The sequence below is a fragment of the Panthera pardus genome, unplaced genomic scaffold (genome assembly GCF_024362965.1).
Source record: "Panthera pardus isolate Hobbes unplaced genomic scaffold, ASM2436296v1 HiC_scaffold_3, whole genome shotgun sequence".
In the NCBI taxonomy this organism is placed as follows: Eukaryota; Metazoa; Chordata; class Mammalia; order Carnivora; family Felidae; genus Panthera; species Panthera pardus.
The window spans coordinates 27,272,161-27,294,637 of record NW_026526876.1 but is presented as its reverse complement, the minus strand read 5'-3'; the positions used below and the strand labels follow the sequence as shown (position 1 = coordinate 27,294,637).

At 38.4% G+C, this 22,477-nt stretch overlaps 1 protein-coding gene across 1 annotated transcript in view; it reads left to right on the top strand.

Annotated features, from left to right (window-relative positions):
* Positions 1 to 22,477, top strand: part of CEP95 (centrosomal protein 95) — a 43,492-nt gene that overhangs the window by 183 nt on the left and 20,832 nt on the right. Inside the window, exons 2-8 of the mRNA XM_019466503.2 lie at positions 1,441 to 1,569; positions 5,122 to 5,229; positions 8,494 to 8,604; positions 11,338 to 11,443; positions 13,147 to 13,262; positions 21,394 to 21,513; positions 22,040 to 22,233. Coding sequence (XP_019322048.2) covers positions 1,441 to 1,569; positions 5,122 to 5,229; positions 8,494 to 8,604; positions 11,338 to 11,443; positions 13,147 to 13,262; positions 21,394 to 21,513; positions 22,040 to 22,233 — 884 coding nt within the window. The remainder of the gene's footprint in view (positions 1 to 1,440; positions 1,570 to 5,121; positions 5,230 to 8,493; positions 8,605 to 11,337; positions 11,444 to 13,146; positions 13,263 to 21,393; positions 21,514 to 22,039; positions 22,234 to 22,477) is intronic.

Sequence of the window (22,477 nt, the reverse complement as noted above, 5' to 3'; positions counted from 1 at the left end):
TGAAACCGTTTAAGAACCCGAACGCCCCTATTCCTTTTATCTCGAGTCCTCCGGCTGGACTCACTGGTCTGGCCTGCCGACGGGGCTCGTCACAGACACCCCGTCGTGGTCGGCGGGTTTGGGTCTCTTAGCCCCGCTCTCGGTTCGCTTAGTGGCCATCGAGCGCGATTTTGGGGTGTGAAGAGGAGGGCCCGCAGCACGCCTGCAGCCTGGCTGCAAAGAGGGCAGTCAGAAAGCAGAACGTGTCCTCCTGGCACCTGTATTCTCGGGAATCCAGCCACTGTCAGCGCGCTCTCTGCTTCTTGCATTGTGGAGACTGAGGCCGTACCTGCCTGTGCATTGAACAAAATTTTGAGCAACGGCACTCTTACGGTGTTGTTGATGCCCTTGCCAAAGTAGAACGGTGGTGGATTTTTCTCTTCGGTGCTGTGTCGTTACCTGGCTTTTTCTAGCAACCGCTTTCGAGAAGCGAGTTGATTGGGTTGCCTGGGACGCCTTCATCCTTTTCTTCCAGGCAGCGTTCAAACTTCAAACCCTTTGGTTTGGTCAGCTTGAGAACTGGGCACGGGGAGAGAGAGAGAACGGGATTCTTGGAAGATACTCTCATTTGTTTCTGGGAAGAGGGAGATGATGTGCCTTGAATACAGACACATTTTTAGAACCTGCTGAGCATGTCAGATACAGAGTAACAGAACTTTCTCTTTAGTTGCTAATTATTTCAGGGCACAAATATTTCAAGCTTTCTGAATTGTTCGAGAAACCCTTGAAGTGTGCTTGCTATAATTCCAACGGTGTCTGGGGGTGGGTTGCGGTGGCACAGGAAACTTCAGTGTTGATAATGTGCTAGCTGTGAATTTAGAGACATTTTTAGGTATTTTCTATGTTTTACTTCTTACACATTAAATATAATTAACAACTAACAAATGTTGTAGTGTTAGTGTCATTACTTCACTTCTTAACAGCCTGCGTTAATCAGCCTATTGGGCACCAGAGAAATTCTGACTTGCACAAGATAATTGGGTAAAAACATGACTAACGCTATTGGGAATTTGAAACAGCATTCATTAATTAGTTTCTGGTAGCCTCAGACTATCATTAACAAAGTGTCTTGCTTATGACATAATATTTGTTTACTTATACGTATGTTTTAAATAAAAACAGCTTTGTGTGGCTTGTAAAATAAGAAAAGGGTGCATAACTTAGGACTTTAGCTTATAACGGTAGAAATTGGATTTGCATCATAGTTTTTACTACGTTGAAATTCTAGCACTCTAGCACTTCGAGTGCTAGAAATTAAATAATGTATTTTCAAAATTCATGCCTTGGAGGGCCTTTGAACCTAGATAGTAACCAAATTTCTTATCTTGTGCTTCATTCAATGTCTGTCTTTGTGGGGTCGACTTTTGCTATTTAAGGCTTATCTTTTTCCTTTCCTAACAGAGTGGATAACCGTTGCCAATAACCTTCTTTTGAAATGTCACATACACCTGAGGATCCGAGAACTGGAAGACTGTGATGCTAATGTTTTTATTGCTCTTTATCAATCCATTTTGGGAGAAAAGGTACCAGGTAAGGGTACTAAAAAGTGGGAGTAATAGTGACTATATGTTAGGCCAGGTGTTTTGAGTGCCTTAAGTTAGATCCTGTGGTGTTTATAAAATCCTGTATTTTCTCTTTGTTTACATTTTATTTGCATGTAACTGTTGCATTCGTTACCATAATAAAGACCCACATATAGTAACAGCCTTGTTCAAATCAGTTTGAGTGGTCTTGGTCATTGTGTCAATCATGGCTAATACCTTGTGAAAGTCACACCTTTTCTGTACATATATTTTCAAAAATTCTAAAATTGAGTAGAACTTGGAAACTTATTGGGTCCTGTTGCTTAACCAGTATTATGGATATGAATTGATGATTGTACTGCATCCTTGGTTGAGTAGCTCAGAGTCTTTATCCATAGATCTCTACTGTCTCTGCTATAACCATTAGTATTAAAGCTCTGTGTAGTCTCTTTTCCTTTCCCACTGTTACCATGAGTTAGTGCCCTCATCACTTGGAATAATGGAGATGGCCTCTAGCTGGTATCTTTGATGCTAGTCTTAACCTTCATTTGAGCACAGAGGCCTATAGTTATTAGACCAGTCTTTTAAAATACTTTTTTCAGGGCACCTGGGTTGCTTAGTCGGTTGAGCATCTGACTCTTGGTTTTGGGTCCAGTCATGATCTCAAGGTTCGTGAGTTTGAGCCCCACATCAGGCTCTGTGCTGACAGCATGGAGCCAACTTGGGATTCTCTCTCTGCCCCTCTCTGTCTGTCCCCTCCCTGCTCACTTGCTCTCTCTCTCTCAAAATAAATAAAAGAAAAACTTAAAAAATAAAGTACTTTTTTCTTCCTTCCCCCGTTCATCTCCCTCAGTGCCAGAGGAGAAACTCCAAATATAAGTTCAGTGTTAAAATCTTTCCTCACTGTGGTCTTTACTGACCTTTTGGGTTTTTTTAAGTTTATTTTGATTTATTTTTAATTTTTTAAAGTTTATTTGCATTTCAAAGTAAGTTTTACTTTGTTTTATATTTTTATTTTTTAATTTACACCCAAGTTAGCATATAGTGCAACAATGATTTCAGGAGATTCCTTAATGCCCCTTACCCATTTAGCCCATCCCCCCCCCCCAATCCCTCCAGCAACCTTCTGTTTGTTCTCTATATTTGTCTCTTATGTTTTGTTCCCCTCCCTGTTTTTATATTTTTGTTTCCCTTCCCTATGTGCATCTGTTTTGTATCTTAAATTCCTCATATGAGTGAAGTCATACGATATTTGTGTTTCTCTAATTCTGCTTAGCATAGTATTCTCGAGTTTCATCTACATAGGAGCAAATGGCAAGATTTCATTCTTTTTGATTGCTGAGTAATACCCGTTTGTATGTATACATAGGTATATGTATGTACACATACACCATATGTATATATACACCACATTTTCTTTATCCATCTATTGATAGACATTTGGGCTGTTTCCACACTTTGGCCATTGTTGATAGTGCTGCTATAAACATTGGGGTGCATGTGCCCCTTTGAAACACCACACCTGTATCCCTTGGATAAATACCTAGTAGCGCAATTGCTCGGTCAGAAGGTAGTTCTATTTTTAATTTTTTGAGGAACCTCCATACTGTTTTCCAGAGTGGGCTCACCAGTTTGCATTCCCACCAGCAGTGCAGAAGAGATCCTCTTTGTCCACATCCTCGCCAACATCTGTTGGCCTGATTTGTTGCCTGAGTTGCCTGAGTTGTTAACGTTAGCCATTCTGACAGGTGTGGGGTGGTATCTCATTGTGGCTTTGATTTGTATTTCCCTGATGATGAGTGATGTTGAGCGTTTTTTCATGTGTCGGTTGGCCATCTGGATGTCTTCTTTGGAGAAGTGTCTATTCATGTCTTTTGCCCATGTCTTCACTGGATTATTTGTGTTTTGGGTGTTGAGTTTGATAAGCTCTTTATAGATTTTGGATACTAACCCTTTATCTGATGTGTCATTTGCAAATATCTTCTCCCATTCCGTCGGTTGCCTTTTAGTCTTGCAGATTGTTTCCTTCCCTGTGCAGAAGCCTTCTATTTTGATGAGGTCCCAATAGTTCATTTTTGCTTTTGTTTCCCTTGCCTCTGGAGATGTGTTGAGTAAGAAGTTGCTGTGGCCAAGATCAAGGAGGTTTTTGCCTGCTTTCTCCTCAAGGATTTTGATGGCTTCCTGTCTTACATTGAGGTCTTTCATCCATTTTGAGTTTATTTTTGTGTCTGGTGTAAGAAAGTGGTCCAGGTTCATTCTTCTGCATGTCGCTGTCCTGTTTTCCCAGCACCATTTGTTGAAGAGACTGTCCTTATGCCATTGGATATTCTTTCCCTGCTTTGTCGAAGATGAGTTGGCCATACGTTTGTGGGTCCGTTCCTGGATTCTCTGTTCTGTTGAATTGATCTGAGTGTCTGTTTTTGTGCCAGTACCATACTGTCTTGATGATTACAGCTTGAAGTCCGGGATTGTGATGCCTCCTGCTTTGGTTTTCTTTTTCAAGATTGCTTTGGCTACCTGGGGTCTTTTCTGTTTCCATACAGATTGTAGGATTGTTTGTTCTAGCTCTGTGAAGAATGCTGGTGTTACTTTGATAGGGATTGCATTGAATATGTAAATTGCCTTGGGTAGTATTGACATTTTAACAATATTTGTTCTTCCTATCCAGGAGTATGGAATATTTTTTCATTTTTTTGTGTCTTCTTCAATTTCTTTCATAAGCTTTCTGTAGTTTTCAGTGTATAGATTTTTTATGCTTTTGGTTAGATTTATTACTAGGTATTTTATGGTTTTTGGTGCAAGTTTATTTATTTGAGAGCATGTACAGGGAGGGGCAGAGAGAGGTAAAGAGAGAATCCCAAGCAGGCTCCATGCTGTCAGCATGGAGCCTGATTCAGGGCTCAATCCCAGGAACTGTGAGATCATGACCTGAGCCAAAATCAAGAGTTGGACACTTAACCACCTGAGCCACCCAGGGGCCTCTGTTTTTATTTAGAGAGTGTGTGTATGAGTGGGGGAGGGACAGAGAAAGAACAAAGGAGAGAGAATCCTAAGCAGGCTCCATGCCATCTCAGAAGCCCTGAGCTCATGACCTGAACCAAAATTAAGAGTCAGACGTTTAACCAACTAAGCCACCCAGACACCCTTATATACTGACCTTTTAAATCATTATGCCATTAATTCCTACTAGGTTACCTTCAGAAGGTTGTGGGGTTTTTTCCTCTCATGGAAAGCATCCCATGATTATGGGTTAAAGTCTCACTCCATTATTGTTTCCCTTACTAGAGTATTAGCACCTCCTTGAATTTAGGGACCTCTTTATCTTTCTGTAGCATGGTGCTTATTGTAGAACATGTTAATATATATGTTGATTGACTAAGTATTCAACCACTAAAGGTGCTGTGTGGAATCAGGCTCTGTTAGCTTTATCTGAATTTTAGAGCCTGTTCTGTTTGGGTAGAGCTTACTTTTGTAGCACTTAACCTGACTCAGAAGCCTGGTCAGAGACAGATGAAAACTTGGACCCTCAGATGAAAAATGTGTAGCCTTTTTTCCACAGACCTCATAGCTATTCCCAGGAGTCAAGAGGATGAAGCTCACAATGTACAAGCAGTAATTGATTCGCTGGCCTTGGATTACCTGCAAGTCAGCTTGTCTCACATAACAGGTTGGTGTATACTTAACCATCAGATAATTTTGCATTTGACTAAAATAATTTGTTGGGTAGAATCCTAGACATTGTTTAGTTAACCAAATGAGTAAGCTTATGAAATAAACCAAGTGGCAAGACTGAGCCAAGACAAATTGACTGGTAGAGTTAAGGCAGCCATTCTTAAGAGGTTTTTTAGGAGAGTCAAACATTGAGTTTATGATGGACCTGAGTCTGAGATGTAAGAATTCTGGCTGGTGGTTAAAGGTATGTTTTTTGTTATTTTGTTATTTTAAAGCTAACATGCTGCTTGTTTGTAGTAGCTAAAAATTAGCTACATCTAAATATCCATTAAATAGGGACAGGTTAAATAAGTTATGATAGCTCCGTGCAGGGAATTACTCTGCTACTGTAAAAGATGATTGATGACGCTCATTATGTACAATGTTCCATATTAGTGGAACAGTCTCCAATATGTGTAATGTCAGAAAGATGTGCACTTAACAATGATAATGTGCAGAGTAGGGTGCTGCTTATAAAAACAAAGGTAAGGAGAGGAAATATGCAGTTGATTGCTTGCAGAAGGACTCTTTGAAAGCATGTGCAAGAAACCTGTAATGCCAATTGCTTCCAGTAAGAGGAACTTCAGGGCTGCAGGACGAGGGTGGGATGAGACTTCGTTATATAACTTTTATACTTCCTGAATTTTATTTTGTTTTTTTAAAGTTTATTTATTTTGAGAGAAAGAGTGCGTGAATGGGGGACAGGCAGAGAGAGAGAATCCCAAGGAGACCACACTGTCAGCGCAGAGCCCGGCATGGTGCTCCATCCCACAAACTGTGAGATCATGACCTGAGCTGAAATCAAGAGTCAGATGCTCAACCAACTGAGCCACCCAGGCGCCCCTGAATTTTAAGCCTCATGAATATTTTCTCTATTCAAAATAAATAAAACTGTAAATTGTTTTTGAAACTTTTTCCAAAATAGAGTATATCGTGCTTGTATTCTAAAGCCAAACATACCAAATATAAATATATTTGTAAATCCCTGTATTCTAGATAGAAAATGAGGATTATTCCAGTAAATTATTTCAAGCTAAGGAAAAGAGGGAATCTGTGCATTTGAACCTACATTTGAATCACTTAGAGAAGGCTTACACCATTGGTTTGTTCTCGGGCAGTTAAATGTTAATCAGGATTGGTCACTCACATCTCTCAATGTGATGTTGACGACAAGTTTTGCAAAAATACTCTGTCTTAAGTTTTGAGTGCAGTTCTAGGAGTAAAAATGGTAAATTAGTTTGAAGAGAATTCATTTTGAGGGATAATCCCAGGGTTTTCCTGTTCTTTTGCAATTCAGAATTGCTTTATCACTGGAATAGGGTAATTTCTGGTATTTGTTCTTTTTAAACCTATAGCATAGTTGTATCTGCTTATGTAACTTTTTAATGCAGAGCTGCTCCTAACAACTCTCACCCACCCCGTGAAAAGTTGCAGAACTGCTTATCTCCTCCAGTATACTGCAAAGCAGCTTTTTACTCGTTGTGTTCTTGTTCAGTTTAAAATACTTTCTTCTGTACCATGAAGCACTGCATTTTGGTGGGCGGCCTTAGTTGCTGGGTTGGCAGAGGATGCTCCCCATCCTGGCAACTGAGAAGTTCTGAGTATGCCCTTGGGGTATACTTGTGTATCTCGTTAAGCCAGAAAAACAAGGCTTAAGAAGATTTGTTTGCTTTAAACCAAAAAAAAAAAAAAAAAAAAAAAAAAAAAAAAAATTGTCAAATACTGTCTATCTGTATTGGTAATTTTGTAAAACATCGTATTTCTGGTTTAGGTTTGTTTTGCATCATGAGTGAAATTTTGAATGGCTAGATTCTCTCAAATATCAAGTTTCCATGGTGTCTTTCCCTTACTGGTTTGAACTTAAGAGAATGCAGGCATGACCTCCCAAAGGACAACCCAGCTGTCTCAAGAGTTACATTCCTTCCATACCTGATGTTGATGAGAGTCCATTTTAGGTGATATTAAGCATGCTAAGTTTCCATGCTTTTACCAACCCATTTCTTGTCAACATATCAATTTAGCATGTATTAAAAATTTATTAGGGGACAAGTATTGTGCCAGGAATTGTTTAAAGAGTAACCCCTGGGTGTAAAGTGGATGTGGTGGGAGGTGAGGCTGGAGAAGTTGGGACTGAGGTGAGATTAAAAAGTTTTACGTGCATGGCCAGTGTTTTTAAGAAAATTTAGTATTGAAGTTTAGTTGACATACAAAATTACATTAGTTTCAGATGTACAACATAGTGATTGGACGGTTCTATATGTTACACAGTGCTCACTGTAATAAGTATAGTAACCGACCACTACCTTACAACGCTATTACAATGTTATTGATGTTATTCCCTATGCTTTATTTTTCATCTCTGATTTATTTTATAACTGGAAGTTATACAAACTGTATGCAAAGCTGTATAAATTGGAAATTTGTATGAATGGACAAGTTTTTAAAATTAGTATTTTATTTATTTTTTGAGAGAGAGAGAGAGAGAGTGAGAGCACCTGGGTCTGAGCAGGGGAGGGGCGTAGGGAGAGGGAGAGAGAATCTCAAGCAGGTTCCACGCCTGACATGGGGGGGGGGGGGGGCGGTGGTGCTCGATCCCAGGACCCTGGGATCATGACCTGAGCTGAAGTCAAGAGTCAGACACTTAAGTAACTGAGCCACCCAGGCATCCCACATGGGCAGTTTTTAAATTAAGAAAAATGACATAACCTATATAAAATGAATAGGAGTTAACAAATAGAAAAAATGAGGAATTCCTGATGAAAGTATCCCAACAAGTTTTTTGTTTTTATGTTACTCTACTGCTGTTATCTTCAAAACAAACCACTATCTAGAAGTAGGATCCCACGATCTGAAACTGTGTTGCTTCCTGCCATTTTTTTTCACCAGCCTAAAAAAAGTTCTGCTTAGATACTTTATATCTTGGTATAAATCTTACCAGAGGATGTTTTATTAAGTCTACTTATTTTGTTTCTTGGTAAAGGAAGGAATATGCTAATTAATTACCAAACTTTATATTCAAGACTGCTTCCTTTGTTTTTTCAAATATAATTAGGTATCAAGACATTCATGTTTTTAATATTTATAATATTATTCGTTTTCCTGAATTAATTTGTAATTCTTTTATCTGAACAGTATTTACACAGTGGTATATTTGTTTTGAAACTTTGAGACTTTTAGTTTCTTGGTTAATATTTTTAATAGCTTTTTATCTTGTGTTTAGGAGAAAATATAGTGAAGGGAGATAAAGAATCTATTAAGAATCTGCTAGAAATCTTTGATGGGTTGCTGGAGTATCTTACAGAACACATCAGTGAGACATCTCACGAAAAAAGTAAGTTTTAAAATTGTAATTTGATTTGGCTTATATTCTACATCATGTCCCTTTTTGCCTCTTTTCTTTTTGTGTATTTTTCTTCAAAGGAATTAGAATAACTAATGCATATACCTGGTAAATTAAATCTCACTTCTTAACTGTTCTAAGTGGTTGGAAAAAACTATCTTAGACTATCATCATGTCCTTTGTCAGTTTGGATGTGCTAATCTATAAAAAGTTCTGATTAAAGTTGCTTACTGTCCTATTATTGCATGAAATGACTTATTCCAAAATTTCCTGTCAGAACTGCCATTTTTGTTATAAATTTGGATATTGCTAAAGCATTAACAGTAGGAATTGGAGTGTTTTTGTCTTTAACCTATGTTTAGGTTTGTGACAGCCTGAAAGTTTTATTTTAGCCTTTGAGTAATCCAGTTCTCCAAAAAGTTATCCAACAAGTTTTCAGCAGCAATAACAACATAAATTCTAATATGAATGAAGACAAAAAAATGTGGGTAGGCTCATCGTTCCTACTTCTCACGTGGTTGTGATAACATCTGGCCTTAAACTCTTCAGTGATAGTTTTCTACCTTTTATCATTGTTGCTGAAAAGATTTAAAGGCAAATGTAGGTCTGGCCTGGAGGGAAAAACTGCCACAGGGGATATTTCTTATTTCAAACACTTGAGTGTTCTGAGTGTGGAGTGTTTTGAGTGTTTGAAATATGTTAAATATGTACCAGCCTCGGTTCGCTAGGATTCATAATTGCATGCCATGTTTTATTGCTCTCAAAGAAACCTAAGTTTCTGACTTAAGTCAGGAAGACAGCCATAACTGCATACAGTAGTCCCCCTAGATGCAGTTTTGCTTTCCACTCGCAGTCCCCCTTGGTCCAGAAGCAGATGATCCTCCTGAGGTATTGTCAGAAGGTCGGTTATTAATAGCCTAATGCTACATCACAATGCCTGTGTCATTCAGCTCACTTCGTCTCATCACGTAGGCATCTTATCATCCCACATCATCACAAGAAGCAGGTGAGTACAGTACAATAAGATATTTTGACAGACCACATTTCTATAACTTTTGTTATAGTGTGTTTTTATAATTGTTCTATTTTATTATTAGCTATTGCTTATCTTAATGTGCCTAATCTAGAAGTTAAACTTTATCATACGTATGTATAGGAAAAAACATAGTATATATAGGTTCAATCTTATCTGGTTTCAGGCATCCTCTGGGGGTCTTGGAACGTATCCCTCGGGGGTGGGGGGGGGACTGTTAAACAATAAAAACCATTATAGGAGAATTGGGGGAGAGTGAAAGACATGTGAAATTTACCTAATTCAAGGCTACTTAGTAGGTATTTTGAGGCTTGGTGGCTTTAACCATTTTAGCGACAAGATTAAGAGATGGAAAACTACCTTTGGTGGAAATTGATTAATTTGAAGTTTTACACTAACAGCAGCAGTTTTTACAATGTAGTGCTTGATTTCAGGTAGAAGAGGAATGGTAGTGGCTTTACCACGAGTAGGGCAGTGGGGATGGCGAGAGGAGGGCAGAACTGAGAGATACTTAAATGTGAGTCTGGTAATAGTGAGACGCGGAGGCAGGGCATGCGGGAGGGAGATTTCCAGGGGAGGTCAGTAAAATGTGGTGAGCTTAGTGCTGCTAGGAGGGGGTTGCAGGGGTGGGACCTCCCAGCGCAGCAGTACTGTGGTTGGATGATGTTTTCTGAAGTGTGATTCTCACCTTTGCAGGTCCAAGTTGATACGGCAGCATTACCTAGAGCTAATCAGAGTCTTCAAAATGCCAGTTAATAATGGGAAGTCAATCTTTATTATCATGAGTCACATCATGTACAGAGCAGCTTTTTCCTGGTACCTGAGCTAGCATTATCATTAACTTACCACTGAAGAACAGGGATTTGAAAGCAGACTTTGCGTCAATGCTAAGTTCTGCCTCTCATTGTTTGAAGCTCTCTAAGCCTCAGTGTTCTCATTTGAAATTCTTCCATGGCTATAGTGATGGTTGAGTAAGTAGATATATAAATAGTTTAGTTCCAAGCCTAGCTCCGAGTCAGTGCGCAGTGAATGTTAACTAATGTTATTACAGTGTTGGTTATTTTGAATACAGAAACAGAAAAAAATGAAGGTAGATGCTCAAATAGAGAAATCTCTAGAAATGGGGATGGGAATATTCAGAGGCGTCAATCTGAATCATAGGAAGTTTCACCCACGTACCTCCTGAAATCAATTCCCTAGTGTGTTGCTGCTGGCGAAAGTGTATTCCTCAGAAATGTTGAGTTGAAAAAGGAGTGATAGTTTGAAAGGGAACTTCAGCCGAGCTTTGATGTACTCTGACTCTTAGCCTGGGAGGGATAGTCTTGGAGCTTGAGGCTCACAGTTGTGTTCTGAAGCCACAGCCTAGTCCTCTTGCTTCAGACATCCCTTACTGAACAGGGAGGTTATAAACAATAAAAAATAAACCTACCACCTATCTTAAAAAATAAAACATTGCTAGTACAACTGTAGACCTTGCTTTTAAAGCACCATTTATCTTGCTTCTGTTACCCAAGTAATACATGGTCTTCACAGGTGATAATTTGGTTCTTTCTAATTTCATGTTCACAAAAGCCCAGTTTACCAGGAGAAGATGAGGGTGCTTAACTGTTCTTACCTCTACCCACCCCCATATAAAAATAGCATTATTAATTTAGAGGTTTTTTGGTGTTGTTTTTATCTATTCTAAACAGGTGAAACTGGACAGAGTTTTAAAGAATTCCATCAAGGAGAACCTTTAGAAGAGCCAGAAAGTACTAAGGAATCCAAATCATCATGGAAAAAGGTTTCTTTTGGGAGGTAGCACTCAATGTCTATGAATTTAATCAAAACAAGTTATGCTTTTTCCTTCTAAGAATTGGCACACAACATACCACAGTGGCAGCAAAAATCAAAACAAACTGATAGGAAAATCTCAGTACCTTCTCATATTTTAAATCTCCCTGATGGAATTTTAAGAACCTTGTGCTATATGTAATACTTAAGTCTCAGTATTAAACACCTGTGTATTGTCTTCTTCCTAGTTAGTTCTTTTATTCCAAAATACTTCTTTTAAAAAAAAAAATTTTTTTTTTTTTAAACATTTATTTATTGTTGAGAGAAAAGGGAGCGTGAGTGGGAGAGGGACAGAGAAAGGAAGATGCAGAATTGGAAGCAGGCTCCAGGCTCTGAGCTGTCAGCACAGAGCCCAACGCAGGGCTCAAACTCATGAGCAGTGAGGTCATGACCTTAGCTGGAGTCGGATGCTTAACTGACTGAGCCACCCAGGTGCCCCTTTCCAAAATACGTCTTTAGTGGGGCGCCTGGGTGGCTTAGTTGGTTAAGTGCACCTGCATATTTTTTTTATTTTTCCCTTGGTCATCAAAATAGTTTATGTTCCCTGTAGAAATCCTGGAAAATACGAAGAAATAAAAAACAAGTGAAAAAAAAAAAAGATGAGCTCTACCATTCAGAACTAAACAAGGGCTTGTTAATGTTTTGTTATACTTGAGTCTTTTTTATAACGTTTTTTTTTTTATTTAGTCATATTGTTTACATAGTTTTGTTTCCCGCATTTAAAAATTTTACATATCAAGTCTTTTTCCGAGTTGTTAAATTCTTTGTAATAATTTTTAATCCCTGTATAACAGACCATATAGGTGCTTCACAATGGGCTAAACCACTCCTCTAAAGTGGAGGTGGATGTTTCTGGGTTTTTTTATAGTTTTTGAAAATGTGATACATGCTTTTGTTTGCTCTTTAAGCTACATCCAAAGAGTATGAATGTTATAAGCCTATTAGAAGTTGCCAGACTGCTTTCCAAAAAGGCCATGACAGTTTATACACTCACCGGCAGTATAAAATTGCTCGTTACTGTATCCTCATGAATCAGTAACATTAACTCATTAACAAATATCAGAGTTTTAAAATACCTGCAACTTTTATAGACAAAATATAATGTCATTACAGATTTGATGGTAGTTCTAACTACGGGTTGAACATAATGCTATGACTTTTAAATGTATGACTTTCCATTTTTTTTATGGAATTTGTCCTGATTTGAAAGACACAGGCAATATCTTCCTGTTTAGGTATAGTACATTGGGGAAAACCTGTCTTAAAGGAGACCACCACGAGATGAATTTCTTGACTTTATTTTTTATTATTAGATTTTTTTTACAGTGCAAAAGTGAAACAATGCAAGGATATTTAATGCAAAATTCATACCCTACCCAGATTCCACCCCCACACCCGTCGAGTATCCAATGTTTATTGTTCTCTGTGTGTATTCTCCTATGCATTTAATCCTTGACACTTTCTACACGGCTGTTTCTACCATACGTGTATGAGTTAAAACAGATAAACACCAAAAAGTGATAAGCAACAGAAGGGAGTGTCTTGCCCTTTTTCTGCACGTAGCCATGAGCAGTCTGAATACTCATAGGCAGGCTGTTTAAAGCAGCTTTCGTCAGGAGGGGCCCTCTGGTTAGGCTGGGCCCAAGTAAGTAAGGGAATTCTTTCAGGTGCTCCTTGTCATCTGAGGCTTTGGGCCCCTCTTGGGATGGAGATGAAACAGAATCCACTGGTGAAGTAATTAGACTCGGAGACACAGCACACACCTTTTCTCTAAGAAGTAATGGTGAGTAAACTTCAGATACCTGTTATTCAGCATACAACTATGAAAATAAAAATAGTTATTCTTAGGAATGTTTACAGTTGAGAAGAATAGGGTTGTAACTCGACCTTAGAGTTGAATTTCCAGAGTATACCATGATTAACCTAAATATGAACAGTTACCTGAAATCAAACAAGTAGGAGTTATAGACACATGAGCAAGTTTGTCATATAATATGTGAGACCTGATACCCTGAGAAGAGAATTCTGAATGCAACTTAATAGTCTACTCACATTCAGATTACCCCCTAAGTATAGTTTTCCTAAACTGGATGACTCACTCTTTTCATGGTTTCAAACAACAAGTCAGTGGCAGTTCTTCCAGGCATCAGGCTACATTTCCAAGAGTCTGCTGCTCATACACAGTAAGCCTGAATATCCTCGTACCTTGCTGTCCTTCATCCCACTTCCTGTCCTGCCTACCTTAGTTGTCATGCTCTTTTCTGCCTTCATGTTGTTTCTTCTGCTGGGGTGCTCTTTCTTCATCTCTATTCCTGGCAAATTCACCCTACAAAGCCCAGCCTCCCCCACATGCCTAGATTCTGAGGCTCTATTTCTACACTGTGGCCTTCTCATCTTATTTTGGTAATACTATTCTCACATTGTATAGTAATTTTGAGTATGTTTGTTTCATAAACTGTGAGTTCCAGGGACAGTAACCACACCAGACTCATTCAGCAAATATTTAGTGCTTTCCCTGTGCCACGCAGTGGTGTTATAGTGGTTAACAAAATAGACACCAATCCCTTCCCTCACGGAGCTTGTGTTCTGCTTGGGGAGGCGGCCAATAAGTAAGACAAGTAAGTGAGATACATAGTAAAATTATTCATATTCATCTTAGTGTTTTAGAGCTTCTCAAAACACCAAGCCCAAAATAAGTTGTGGTTTGTATTTTTTTAATGGAAGAACAGGAATGCTGGATAGGCAGTAAGTATATTAAATTGGGAATCCAGCGGCCAAGTTCTCATCCAGACTCTGCTACTGGCTATGTGACTTTGGACAAGGCCCTTATCTTTCCTGAGCCCGTTTCTTAACATGTGAAATTGGAGAATTCAGCAAAACCATCTGAGAAATCCCTTTGAGCATTAGTACTTTGGTTCCAAAGAATATACATTGAAATCCAAGGAATTAATGTTCAAAGAACCTCAATATGGAAGGTTAGACAGTAGACTAAAGGCATGTACTTGCCACTGGGATGAGCGAAGTAACAGAATGACCAGAGTCAATTGAAAGTAACAAAAGAATGCTTCTTGAAGGAAGAGAGTCAAGTGGATTGACAGAAGATGGAAGGGACTATGATTTTAGAAATGGTGTTCTGTGATAGCAACTACCGTGTAGAAAGGTTGCATCTGTAAGAAGTGAGTTGTTTTCAGATTTTAACTATTTGGGTTATAATGCAATTAAGGCAAAAGAGAAAAGGTTGAGAGAAAAGCCAGGCTGAGGTGTTTTGGTTTGGTGTCATTAAGGGCTATGGTAGCTTCCTTTTATATTTGGATTTAAGTCATCAGATAACTGTCGTCGTATACATTTATAGGCATCTAACTTAGGCTTCAATTTCTGGGCTATGAATCTTATTTTTTTAATTGAGATATAATGAACGTGTAACATTATGTTAGTTTCAGATATACAATCTATGGATTTTATGTTTACATGTGTTGTGAAATGACTGTCCCAATAAAAGTCTAGTTAATATTTGTCACCACAGATAGTGATGACAACTGTTAAGATCTATTCTCTTAGCAACTTATAGTATTAACTATAGTCATGCTGTATATTTTATTCCCATGACTTAACTGGAAATTTTTACCTTTTGACCATCTTCACCCATTTTTTCCTACCCAGGGTTCCCCCTTATTTATGAAATGTCATATATGTTTATTATAGATACTTATTAATGCTTGCAGTAGACAGGTCCAGAGACTTTTCAGTAATAAAACAGTATATCCTAAAACAGTCTAAAAACTATAAGGAAATTTGAGTGTGTCACTTTCAGTCTGACAAATTAAAAGTGCCAAATGTTAACTAAGCATGAAATTTTGGAGAAATTTTATCAAAAAGAAACAGCATATGAGTTTCTTTGTCATCCAAGAAACTGAAGAAAAAATGGACTCAGGTAAAAATGAATTAGCCTGGAGTCAAGTTGATGACAAATTTAGTTTAGGTAGTAGAGAAATTGTGGACCACGTTATGAATTTTGAATATTAGATCTTAGATGCTCTTGGTGTAAAATATGAAGTTATGGAGTGAGATTCACATATTTTAAGCATGTTGATGTGAAAATGGCCCTGTTGCACTGGGTTGTGGAAAAGGAGAGCATAAAAAGATGTGTTTGCTGGATTTTAAGAGACATCAAATGAATGTCAGACATTTTAAAATATGCAGTGTCTTGAAATACATTGCATGGAGTTTGTGCAAGGTGAATTTTTCATTTTTAGTGTGATTATGTCAGTTAACCACTTTAGTAACTGAGTTTTCAGGATACATTCTCATACCTTCAAAGTGAGGAGTAAGTTTATGGTGAAGTCTTTCATTAAATTAAAGAAGGGATAAATAGTCATTTGTAGAGGAGGAGTCATAAGTCTGTTTTGTTTGTGGGAAGTTTATGTATTGTAGATTTCTAAGGGAGCAAAGTGGATATTCCCTCAATTTCAGAACTATTTTGATACAGCTCTCTATGTAATAACATTATAAAGCTGATTAAATATTAAGCATTCAAAACTTAGACAAAACAGTTTGACCTATAAATTTTTTATTATGGTATCAACCAGGATTCGTAGCTCAGAGATATACCCACAGAACAGCATTTCTACAATTCTCGCACCTATTTGTATGAGTATATTCCAGTAAAACACAAGCTAGGCACACCTGGCTAGCTTAGTCGGTACAGCATGCAACTCTTGATCTCAGAGTCGTGAGTTTGAGCCCCATGATGAATGTAGAGATTGCTTAAAAATAAAATCTTAAAACACACACACACACACACACACACACACACATTTTATTTACAAAAACAGTTGGTGAGTCAGATTTGGACTTTGGGCCATAGTTTGCCAACCTCTGACCTAGAGAAAATCACTGTTAACATTTTGATTTCTTTACTTACGGATATGCAAATGTGCATCGCATATGTTCTTTTTTATTTGTTTTTAAAGTTTATTTATTTTTGAGAGAAAGTGACAGTGTGTGAGCGGGAGAGGGCCAGGCAGAGACAGAGGGAGACACAGAATCAGAGAAAGGCTCCAGGCTCTGAGCTGTCAGCACAGAGCCCGACATAAGGCTCGAACCCACGAGCAGTGAGATCGTGACCTGAGCTGAAGTCAGATGCCCAACTGACTGAGCCACCCAGGCGCCCCTCACATATGTTCTTTTAAAATACAGTCATACAGTGGGGCATCTGGGTGGCTCAGTCAGTTAAGTGTCCGACTTCCATTTGGGTCATGATCTCACCATTCGTGGGTTCGAGCCCCCCATCGGTCTCTGTGCTGACAGCACAGAGCCTGGAGCCTGATTCAGATTCTGTGTGTGTGTGTGTCTCTCTCTCTCTCTCTCCCCCTCCCCCACGCACAGTCTCTGTCTCTCTCACTCTCTGTCTCAAAAATAAACATTTCTCTCTCTCTCTCTCAAAAATAAATAAACATTAAGAAAAAAAAATTTTTAATGTTTACTCATTTTTGAAAGAGACAGCACAAGCAGGGGTGGAGTGGAGGGGTGGGGCACAGAATCTGAAGCAGGCAAGGCATGAGTAATTTTATTTTGCTTTTTTTTTTTTTTTTGCAGGGCGATCTATGTGGTTTTCTTTTTTTTAATTTAAAAAAATTTTTTTAATTTACATCCAAATTATTTAGCATATAGTGCAACAGTTATTTCAGGAGTAGATTCCTTAATGCCCCTTACCCATTTAGCCCATCGTCCTCCCACAGCCCCTCTAGTAACCCTCTGTTTGTTCTCTATATTTAAGAGTCTCTTATGTTTTGGCCCCCTCCCTGTTTCTATATTATTTTTGCTTCCCTTCCCTTATGTTCATCTGTTCTGTGTCTTAAAGCCCTCATATGAGTGAAGTCATATGAGATTTGTCTCTGACTAATTTTGCTTAGCATAATACCCTCTAGTTCCGTCCACATAGTTGCAAACGGCAAGATTTCATTCTTTTTGATTGCCGAGTAATACTCCATTGTATATATATACACCACATCTTCTGTATCCATTTATCCATCAGTGGACATGTGGGCTCTTTCCATACTTTGGCTGTTGTCAATAGCACTGCTATAAACATTGGGGTGCATGTGCCCCTTTGAAACAGCATCCCTGTATCCCCTTGGATAAATACCTAGTAGTGCAATTGCTGGGTCTAGGGTAGTTCCATTTTCAATTTTTGAGGAACCTCCATACTGTTTTCCAGAGTGGCCTCACCAATTTGCATTCCCACCAGCAGTGCAGAAGAGATCCTCTTTGTCCACATCCTCGCCAACATCTGTTGTTGCCTGAGTTGTTAACGTTAGCCATTCTGACAGGTGTGGGGTGGTATCTCATTGTGATTTTGATTTGTATTTCCCTGATAATGAGTGATGTTGAGCATTTTTTCATGTGTCGGTTGGCCATCTGGATGTCTTCTTTGGAGAAGTGTCTATTCATGTCTTTTGCCCATGTCTTCACTGGATTATTTGTGTTTTGGGTGTTGAGTTTGATAAGCTCTTTATAGATTTTGGATACTAACCCTTTATCTGATGTGTCATTTGCAAATATCTTCTCTCATTCCGTCGGTTGCCTTTTAGTCTTGCAGATTGTTTCCTTCGCTGTGCAGAAGCCTTTTATTTTGATGAGGTCCCAATAGTTCATTTTTGCTTTTGTTTCCCTTGCCTCTGGAGAAGTGTTGAGCAAGAAGTTGCTGTGGCCAAGATCAAGGAGGTTTTTGCCTGCTTTCTCCTCAAGGATTTTGATGGCTTCCTGTCTTACATTGAGGTCTTTCATCCATTTTGAGTTTATTTTTGTGTCTGGTGTAAGAAAGTGGTCCAGGTTCATTCTTCTGCATGTCGCTGTCCTGTTTTCCCAGCACCATTTGTTGAAGAGACTGTCCTTATGCCATTGGATATTCTTTTCCTGCTTTGTCGAAGATGAGTTGGCCATACGTTTGTGGGTCCGTTCCTGGATTCTCTGTTCTGTTGAATTGATCTGAGTGTCTTTTTTTGTGCCAGTACCATACTGTCTTGATGATTACAGCTTGAAGTCCGGGATTGTGATGCCTCCTGCTTTGGTTTTCTTTTTCAAGATTGCTTTGGCTACCTGGGGTCTTTTCTGTTTCCATACAAATTGTAGGATTGTTTGTTCTAGCTCTGTGAAGAATGCTGGTGTTACTTTGATAGGGATTGCGTTGAATATGTAAATTGCCTTGGGTAGTATTGACATTTTAACAATATTTGTTTTTCCTATCCAGGAGCGTGGAATATTTTTCCATTTTTTTTTTGTTATTTTGATTTTTTTTTAGTTGAAGTATAGTTGACACAATATTACATTAGTTTCAGGCGTACAACATAGTGATTTGACAACTATATATGTTACGCTATGCTCACCCCAAGTATAGTTACCATTTGTCACCATACATTATTATTAGTTCTGTTGACTATATTCCCTATGAGGTTCCTTTCATCCCTGGGACTTTTCAGTCCATAACTGGAAGCCTGTGTGCCTCCCACTCCTCTTTACCCATTTTGCCCATCCCCCTACTACTTCCTGTATAGAAACCATCAGTTCTCTGTATTCATGCATCTTTTTCTTCTTTTTCTGTTTGTTCTTTTGCTTTGTTTTTTGGATTCCATATGTAAGTGAAATTGTATGGTATTTGTCTTTCTCTGACTTATTTCACTTAGTATGATACTCTCTAAGTCTACCCATGTTGTAAATAGCAAGCTCTCCTTTTTTTTTATTTTATTTTTTTAATTTATATCCAAATTAGCGTATAGTGCAACAATGATTTCAGGAGTATATTCCTTAATGCCCCTTACCCATTTAGCCCATCCCCCCTTCTTTTTAAATTTTTTTTTTCAACGTTTTTTATTTATTTTTGGGACAGAGAGAGACAGAGCATGAACGGGGGAGGGGCAGAGAGAGAAGGAGACACAGAATCGGAAACAGGCTCCAGGCTCTGAGCCATCAGCCCAGAGCCTGACGCGGGGCTCGAACTCACGGACCGCGAGATCGTGACCTGGCTGAAGTCGGACGCTTAACCGACGGCGCCACCCAGGCGCCCCAAGCCCATCCCCCTTTCTACACCCCCTCCAGTAATCCTCTGTTTGTTCTCCACATTTATGAGTCTCTTATGCTTTGTCCCCCTCCCTGTTTTTATATTATTTTTGCTTCCCTTCCCTTATGTTTATCTGTTTGTCTCTTAAAGTCCTCATATGAGTGAAGTCATATGATATTGGTCTTTCTCTGATTAATTTTGCTTAGCATAATATCCTCCAGTTCCATCCACGTAGTTGCAAATGGCAAGATTTCATTCTTTTTGATTGCCGAGTAATACTCCATTGTGTATATACACCTCATCTTCTTTATTCATCCATCGATGGACATTTGGGCTCTTTCTATACTTTGGCTATTGTTGATAGTGCTGCTATAAACCTGGGGGTGCATGTGTCCCTTTGAAAAAGCACACCTGTATCCCGTGGATCAATGCCTAGTAGTGCAATTGCTGGGTCGTAGGGTAGTTCTATTTTTAGTTTTTTGAGGAACCTCCATACTGTTTTCCGGAGTGGCTGCACCAGCTTGCATTCCCAGGCAAGATCTCATTTTTTATGACTAATAGTCCTCTGTGTGTGTGTGTGTGTGTGTGTGTGTGTGTGTGTGTGTGTGTACGCGCGCCACATCTTTATTCCTTCATTTATCAATGGACAGTGGGTTTGTTTCCATATTTGGCTATTGTAAATACTGCAGTAAATATGGGTGCATGTATCTTTTCAAGTTAGTTGTTATTGTTTTCTTGGGGGTAAATATGCAGTAGTGGAATTACTGGAACATAAGGGATTTCTATTTTTATTTATTTATTTATTTTTTGAGGAACACTCATACTATTTTCCATAGTGGCTGTACCAATTTACATTTCCACCAACAGTGCACAAGAGGTCCTTTTTCTCCACATCTTTGCCAACACTTATTTTTTGTCTTTTTGATTCAAGCCTTTCTAACAGGTATAAAGTGATAGCTCATTGTAATTTTGATATGTATTTCCCTTGATGATTAGTGATGTTGAGCACCTTTTCTTGTGTCTGTTGGCCATCTGTATGTTTTCTTTGGAAAAGCATCTACTCAGGTCCTATGCCTATTTTTTAATTGGATTTTTTTGGGATTTTGATGTTGAGTTATAAAGTTCTTTATATATTGTGGATATTAATCTTTTATAAGATATATCATTTGCAAATATCTTCTCCTGTTCAGTAGTTTGTCTTTTTATTTTGTTGATGGTTTCCTTTGCTGTGCAGAAAGTTTTTATTTTAGTGTAATCCCAATAGTTTATTTTTTGCTTTTGTTTCCCTTGCCTGAGGAGACCTATCAGAAAACTGTTGCTAAGGCTGATGTCAAAGAGATTACTGCATATGTTTTCTTCTGGGAATTTTGTGGTTTCATGTCTCACACTTAGTTGTTTAATCCATTTTGAGGTAATTTTTGTGTATGGTGTTTCATTCTTTTGCATATAGCTGTCCAGTTTTCCTACCATCGTTTATTGAAGAGACTATCCTTTCCCCATTGTATATTCTTACCTCCTTTGTTGTAGATTAATTGACCATATAAGCATGGGGTTTATTTCTGGGCTCTCTTTTCTGTTCTTTTGATCTATGTGTCTTTTTTTTGTGGCACCTATTTTTCTAAAGCAAAGCAATGTGATGTGAAGCTTTGTTTTTAATTTGTATAAATGGTTCTGGGCTATAGAACTAGATCTTACTCTCTGGTGGTTATTAAAAGTAATGGGTAGTTTGAACAATCAGACCAACATAGTTCTAGGATTACGTCATTCCTGAGATTTATATCCTCTGGATACAAAATTCTTGGTTTTTAGTATATCATTCGGCAGTAAAAAAAATTCTTTTTAATATTTTCTTTTCTAGGTGCCGAAGGCCCTAACCAAATGCAGTCCAAAAAAGCCCCAACTCTATTACATGAAGAAGTGCTACACCCTCCCTCATCTAGTTTTTTGTCCAAGAGTAGGACATCCTTTGTTGAAGACAGTGAGTAGTAACGTGTTATTAGTGAGACTACTGCTGTGAGTTAGAGCCAAAAGTTATTTCCTGGGATACTTTCGGATGCTATTAGTCTTTTCACTTTTGTTGCTTTACGCTTATGATTATATTTGTAAACATTTCCTATTATGAGTTCTGATTTCTTAAGATGGTTTTTGGTCACATGTTGTGCATCTACTATTTTCTAACTCTTCTCTCAAAGACTTTAGGACAATACAAGTTTCTCATATGTTAGCACATCAGTTTACGGTCTTCCAGTTATTAAGGAATGACAAAACATAGCAATTTGAAAAATATTCTCATTTCTTACTGTTATGTCTGGGATTTTTATTAGTTAGTATTACATAAAGTCATTGTTAATGGTGAACTAGCTGTATAACCTGTGGATGAACCATAATTTCTGTAGCTGTTATTCCAGCCATTTAGGTTTTTAGTACCTATAGGCATGTATATATATCAAATGATGTGTTTCTTACAGTTTCATCTTAATGTCTACTTTATTTTTGCTACTTAGTGGAAATTCCTTCTGTGGATGTGATTCCAAGTGCTAGGAAACTAGGGGAACCTATTCAATCAGCTATTCCTTTACATCCACCCTACCACCCTTCAGAGCCTCGAGCACCCTGTCCCATAGGAAAAGAATACTTGCGCTCAAGTCACATCTCCCCTGCTGTGAATTCTACTGGAGAGGGCACTGCATTTTCTGTGGTAAGTGGAAAAGCTTACTTTCAATGAGATGGAGGTCTATCAATTTAAAGACGTCTCTGCTAGAATGGTAATTATAGATACTGCACTAATCCAAGCATTGTACTTCTTAAATTTTGCCTCTGGGTATACTTACGTGTTCTTACTCTAGAACAGTGGGGATGAATGTATAGAAAGGAAAATAGTAAGAGCTAACGACACATTGTTTATTTTGTGTCATGCACAGTTCTAGGTACTTTACTGGTAT